This window comes from Rana temporaria, chromosome 5 (assembly GCF_905171775.1).
Source record: "Rana temporaria chromosome 5, aRanTem1.1, whole genome shotgun sequence".
Classification (NCBI taxonomy): domain Eukaryota; kingdom Metazoa; phylum Chordata; class Amphibia; order Anura; family Ranidae; genus Rana; species Rana temporaria.
This window is the reverse complement of record NC_053493.1, coordinates 415,364,285-415,371,347: the sequence shown is the minus strand read 5'-3', so window position 1 is coordinate 415,371,347 and position 7,063 is coordinate 415,364,285. Positions and strand designations below refer to the sequence as shown.

Sequence of the window (7,063 nt, the reverse complement as noted above, 5' to 3'; positions counted from 1 at the left end):
GGGACATTACCAACCAGTCTCTGGGCTAATTGAAAAGTGCGGCCGCGATGTCATGGCGGCCGCCGCGGTGGCCCGGCCACACAGGCAGCAAAACTAGTTGTTTTTTTGACAGACAGGTAGGCCAGTCCGGCCCTGGGGGTAAGACAGAAAGAATACTCAGAACTTCTAAATGCATACACCGCCAGGCAGCGCATGTATTTGGAAGCAGTGACACTGCTACTGACAAACCCGGGGGCGGTGCTAGGAGTTGGAGAGGGACAAGAGGACACCACCTCTATGGGCAGCACTGCCCTCCCTCTCGCCCGCCCCCCGAGATTCAACTACGGCGGCGATAGTTCAGCCCAGCCTCCTGGGATTGATGACATACATCTCCCAGGAGGCGTAGCAGCGCTGGATGCGGCGGAGAGGCCATTCCGCCGCAACGGGGAAATGAACTCACAAGAATAAAATCTTGAGTTTTTCAAACAACAACAAAAAAAAAACATGCCAATTCTATTTAAGAGGGCAGTGTTAAATAGAATGCAAAGAAGTTGAAAAATAGGGTGGAACTCCGCTTGAAGCCCAACACCAGACTGTTCTGCAAAGGTAAGGAAATTGGAGGTGGAACCCTTCTTCAGAATAACGAGGTACCACAGCACCCTGAATTGTGGTGCATGTGAATACGCACATCTCAGCTGATGCATGAGGGCGTCACTAACAACTAATGGCACTGCTGTGTATCTGCTAAAGGGCAGCATGTTTCTGTGTTGTCAGGAAAGTGATTTTGCATGTATTCCCAACACACACAAATGTGAACGCAGGCTAAATGTCTCAGTTACATTGGTGGTCAGTGTGACTCTTCTCCTTACATTGGGGCTTTGTGTACAATCCTTTCATTCACACTAGTGGCCAGTGTGAAGGTCCCCCTTACATTGGTGGTCAGTGTAAATCCCTCTTTACATTGGTGGCCAGTGTAAATCCCTCTTTACATTGGTGGTCAGTGTAAATCCCCATTACATTGGTGGTCAGTGTAGAAACTCCTCTTTATATTGGTAATTGTTAAAAAAAATCCAAACTTGCATTTGTGGTCAGTTTACATTGGTGGTCCATGTAGAAGCCCCCTTTAAATTTGTGGTGAGTGTAAATCCCCCTTACATTGGTGGCCAGTGTAGAAATCCCCCTTTATTGGCTGTTGCGGTAAAATCCCCCATTACATTGATTGTCAGTGTAAGTTCTTCATTACATTGGTCATCAGTGTACATTTCCCTTTACATTGGTGGTAAGTGCAGAAATGCCCTTACACTGGTGGTCAGTGTACATCTCCCTTTACATTGGTGGTCAGTGTAAATCCCCCCTAACATTGGTGGCCAGTGTAGAAATCCCCCTTTATTGGCTGTTGCGGTAAAATCCCCCATTACATTGATTGTCAGTGTAAATTCTTCATTTCATTGGTCATCAGTGTACATTTCCCTTTACATTGGTGGTAAGTGCAGAATTGCCCTTACATTGGTGGTCAGTGTAAATCTCCCTTTACATTGGTGGTCAGTGTAAATCCCCCCTCACATTGGTAGTCAGTGTAACTCCCCCCCTAACATTGGTGGTCGGTGTAGAAGTGTCACCTTACATTGGTGGTCAGTACAAATCTCCTTGACAATAGCCGTCAGTGTAAATTCCCCCTTACATGGAGGTCATTGTATATTCCCCCTTACACTGGTGGTTGGTGTAAATGCTCTTATTACATTGGTGTCAGTGTAGAAATCCCTCCTTTCTATTGGTGAGTGGCGTAAAATACCCCATTACATGGTGGTCAGTGTAAATCCCCCTCACATTGGTGGTCAGTGTATATTCCCCCTCACATTGGTGGTCAGTGAAAATCCCCCCTCACATTGGTGGTCAGTGTATATTCCCCCTCACATTGGTGGTCAGTGTAAATCCCCCTCACATTGGTGGTCAGTGTAAATCCCCCCTCACATTGGTGGTCAGTGTAAATCCCCCTCACATTGGTAGAATCCCCCACTATATACTTGCCAAAGATTTCCAGCTTTGCTCTACATGATTCAGAATTTTCCTCAGTGTACTGCCTCCTAACTAATCCCATCCCCCCACCACTTCCAGCCCCCCCCTCCCCCATTGCCACTGATGCCAGGAGTCCTAGGAGTTTTCTGTCTATTGATGGGTCCCCTCACCTCCCCAGTCCATGGTGTGCAGGCAGTGAGGAGATGATGTGCTGTAACCTTTAGCAACCAATCAGTGAGCAGTAATGCTGTGCACTAACCTCTTGCAACCAATCATTGAGCGGTAAGGATATGCAGTAACCTCTAGGAACCAATCATTGTGCGGTAAGGACATGCAGTAACCTCTAGGAACCAATCAGTGAGCAGTAATAATGTGCAGTAACCTCTAACAACCAATCAGTCAGTGGTAAGGATGTGCAGTAACCTCTAGCAACCAGTCAGTGAGCAGTAATAATGTACAGTAACCTCTAGCAACCAATCAACAAGCAGAAGTCCTGTGCTGTAACCTCTAAAAAATAAACAGTGAGACATAATGTGTGCTGTAGCCTCTAGCAGCCGGTCAGTGAGTGGTAATGATGATACACTGTAACCTCTGGCAACCAATTGCAATCACTGCCTGATCTGATTCAGTAAACTGATTTTGAATCTATTTATTGTATGTCTCAAAGCATGCGGAGAGTGAAATTGCATGGAAGACGGGGCCCAAGAAAATGTTTGACCAGGGTCCAGTCATTATTAAAGACGGCCCTGTGGGGAGCTACAGATCATTGAGGGAACCATGAATGCCAACATGTACTGTGACATATTGAAGCAGAGAATGATCCCCTCCCTCCGGAGACTGGGCCGCAGGGCAGTATTCCAACATGATAACGACCCCAAACACTCCTCCAAGATGATCACTGAAGCTGAGGGTAATGCCGCGTACACACGATCGGAAATCCCGACAAGAAAAGTCAGATGTGAGCTTTTTGTCGGAAATTCCGACCGTGTGTAGGCTCCATCAGACTTTTTCTGTCGGAATTTCTGCCAACAAAAGATTGAGAGCAGGTTCTCTATTTTTCCAACGGAAGAAGTTTCTATCGGAAAATCCGCTCGTCTTTATGCAATTCCGACGCACAAAAAACACACATGCTCAGAATCAAGCAGAAGAGCCGAACTGCCTATTGAACTTCATTGATCTCGGCTCGTTGTACGTCACCGCGTTTCTTGGCGGTTGGAATTTTCGACAAGATTTGTGTGACCGTGTGTATGCAACACAAGTCTGAGCCAACATTCCGTCAGAAAAAAATCCACGGTTTTCTTGTCGGAATTTCCGATCGTGTGTATGCGGGATAAAGGTAATGGACTGGCCAAGCATGTCTCCAGACCTAAACCCTATTGATCATCTGTGGGGCTCTTCAAAGGGAAGGTGGAGGAGCGCAAGGTCTCTAACATCCACCAGCTCTGTGATGTCATCATGGAGGAGGGGAAGAGGACTCCAGTGACAACCTGTGAAGCTCTGGTGACCTCCATGCCCAAGAGGGTTACGGCAGTGCTGGAAAATAATGGTGGCCACACAAAATATTGACACTTTGGGCCCAATTTGGACATTTTCACTTAGGGGGTGTACTCACTTTTGTTGCCAGCGGTTTAGACATTAATGGCTGTGTGTTGAGTTATTTTGAGGGGACAGCAAATTTACACTGTTATACAAGCTGTACACTCACTACACAACATTGTAGCAAAGTGTCATTTCTTCAGTGTTGTCACATGAAAAGATACAAGAAAAGATTTACAGAAATGTTAGGGGTGTACTTACTTTTGTCATATACTGTATATAACTGTGTAATGGATCTATATAATATATGAGTTTTAATTTTCTCCTAAACACAAAAAGCATCAACATGCAAATATCTATCACACTGCATTATATAACTTAGTTTTGTGCCTCGTCTGCAGAAGTCATTTAAAGCTCCAAATCAGTACAATGTGTATCAACATGTAGGACATATACCTTCAATATAAACATTTATTTCTCCACAAACTTCCTCAAGATAAAAGCTGCAAGACCAGCTCAGCCCCTCCCTGTGCCGAGGAATGTGAGACGCCCTTTAGATTTTCCTTGTCGGAGACTTTTTAGTTTCATTTCTCTCTTCTGCTGTCAGCGATGGCGTCTGCTGATCTGAGACAGGAGCTGGACTGTTCCATCTGTCTGACCACATATACAGATCCTGTAAACCTGAGATGTGGTCACAACTTCTGCCGGGTCTGTATTGATCGTGTGTTGGATACACAGGAGGGGACTGGAGGTTATTCCTGTCCTCAGTGCAGAGAAGAGTTCCGGGATCGGCCTGTACTGCACAGGAACATAACACTACGTAACATAGTGGAGACTTTCCGATCTACTCAGCTGGAAGAAGGGAAGACTGGAATCTTCTGTACTTATTGCTATCACTCTCCTGTACCTGCTGTTAGATCCTGTCTGCTGTGTGAAGCTTCTCTGTGTTATAATCACCTGAGAGTCCACAGCAAGGCACCAGAACATGTCCTAACTGATCCCACCACTTCCATGGAGAACAGAAAATGCTCCATCCATAGAGAACTTCTTAAATATTACTGCACTGAGGACTCTGCCTGTATCTGTGTGTCCTGCAGGCTGGATGGAGAACACCGGGGACACAAGGTGGAGACTCTGGATGAGGCCTCTGAGAATAAAAAACAGGAACTGAGAAATGTTCTGCAGAAACTGATGACAGAGAGAGAGGAGACGGAGAAAAGAGTCCAGAGTCTGCAGGATCGCAGGAGAAAAGTACAAGAAAAATCAGAGAGAGTCACTGCCCTGTTCATAGAGCTCAGGAGACATCTGGAGGACCTGGAGAAGAGAGTGCGGAGGAACATCTCCAGCCAGGAAGAGCGGATCTCATTGTCTGATCTGATCCATCAGCTGGAAATAAAGAAGGAGGATCTGTCCAGGAAGATGGAGGACATTGAGGAGCTGTGTAACATGACTGACCCCCTGACTGTCCTACAGGAATCAGACACAGGGGACTTGTGTGATACTGAGGAGGGAGATAATGAGGACAGAGAGAGACATGATAGACTCCTCCATGATGGAGGGGATCTGGATGTGTCTGGAATCTCACACACATTACACACAGGGTTATCTGATATGATAAAAGAGGTAAATGTATTCTTCAATATGCAGGAAGCTTCAGACATATTACTGGATGTGAACACAGCTCATAATAATCTACAGATATCAGATGACATGAAAACTGTATCCAGGTCAGATATAAATCAGAATCGCCCAGAAACACCGGAGAGATTTCAGTGGTGGGCCCAGGTATTAAGCAGTCAGAGATTCTCCTCGGGGGCGGGGCGACATTACTGGGAAGTGGATGTCAGAGAGTCAGGAGATTGCAGAGTTGGGATGTGTTATCCCAGTATAGAGAGGAGGGGAGACCAGTCACTGATTGGAGATAATAACAAGTCCTGGGGTTTCCGCAGGTCTAGAGGTGAGTGTTCTCTAATACATGACAATAAACAGATCAGCATATCTCCCAATCTCTCCAGTAACAGAGTCAGGATCTATGTGGATTATGAGGCCGGGCAGCTGTCCTTTTATGATCTGTGTGACCCGATCAGACACCTCCACACCTTCACCACCACCTTCACTGAGCCCCTCCATGTTGGGTTATATGTAGGAAAAGGTTCTATAACAATATCTGGGGGTGAGGGGCGACGTGAGAAATAATAATATAACAGAAAATCTGCCCAAATCTGCTGACATCACAGAAATATGAATCTGATGATTTTTAACCAACAGAATAATGCAGTAGATTCATATTCCAGATGTCATAAATCTAAAGGTTCCCAACACAACCAATCACAGCATTGAGAAATCTCAGCACAGGGAAGTGTGATTTATTCTCTTATAGTGACAATAATAAGATTTGGGGTTTTCAGGGGTTCATTAAGTGTCAGTGGTTATGATAAGATTAGGAGATATTATCATTGATTATGATTTGAATGATTATTCAAAATTTTCTGAATATTTAATATACACTATTCATTAAATGTGCTGACTGCATTAGTTTTCTTTTTTCAGATTTTTTTTATTCTTTTTTATTTTTACCTAGAGATCCTGCCAGTAACACACTTCATGTCCTGGGGTGACACTCATGGTATTGTACACTGTAGATTTTTAGGTACTGTAGTTTTTTGGCGTCTTACCACGAGCGTACGCAGTTTTAAAGCGTGACATGTTGGGTATCTATTCACTCAGCATAACATCATCTTTTATATTTTACCTTATGGGTAATATATTTTTTTTTAAATTGTGTGTGTTTTAAAATGTATTACTTTTTTTATTTTAATTTGCATTTTAAAAAAATGCTGTGCAAATATAAAAATTGCAACACCCAACATTTTATTCTCTAGGGCCTCTGCTTAAAACAATAGAGAATGTTTGGCGGCTCTAAGCAGTTTTCTGGCAAAGCAACACTGATTTTTACATATAGAGAGGAATGTCAGAATTGGCCCGGACTGGAAGCGGTTAATATCAGACTGCAGAGTGCACAGGACAGCACTGGATTTCTGGCAGGATCCACAGGTGATTTATACACTTATTGAATAACTAGAACAATATTCTTTCACGTGTATATGTAACAGATCAAAATGAAGGAAATAAGTGACGTTTGTTGGTATCTTCATTGTAGATTATTGTTGCTGTCAGACAGAAGTGTACAAAGCTGTAAAGCTCTAATTGGCTCAGAGTGCTGCCCCTCCCCCCCCCCCCCATGCTGCTGTGTAGGTGATTACAGGAAGTGATATCAGGACAAATTCAGATATATACAACAGTTCTATGTGGACGAAAAAAAAGCTTTTTAATTAATACATAATTGCATTAAAATAGGACTATAGGCATTTTTTTTTAAATGTTGGACAGATAAAGGGAGGGTTATAACCCCCGTCAGATTTTTTTTGTCGCCATCTGTGTCCCATTGTGGAGATTTTACCTCACTTCCTGTCCCATAGCCAAACAGGAAGTGAGAGGAAATCCCTGTAAATCATGGGAATTTCTTGGGGAC

General features: G+C 44.0%; 1 protein-coding gene across 1 annotated transcript; it reads left to right on the top strand.

Annotated features, from left to right (window-relative positions):
* The first annotated feature begins 3,877 nt into the window (after positions 1-3,877).
* LOC120941616 (E3 ubiquitin/ISG15 ligase TRIM25-like) lies at positions 3,878-6,123 on the top strand. The gene has a single exon (XM_040355147.1). The coding sequence runs from the start codon at positions 4,141-4,143 to the stop codon at positions 5,725-5,727; it is 1,587 nt and encodes a 528-aa protein (XP_040211081.1). The 5' UTR covers positions 3,878-4,140; the 3' UTR covers positions 5,728-6,123.
* Positions 6,124-7,063: the final 940 nt, after the last annotated feature.

Coding starts and splice junctions, on each gene's coding strand:
- LOC120941616 (XM_040355147.1), top strand. CDS start 4,141: ATGGCGTCTGCTGATCTGAGACAGGAGCTGGACTGTTCCATCTGTCTG.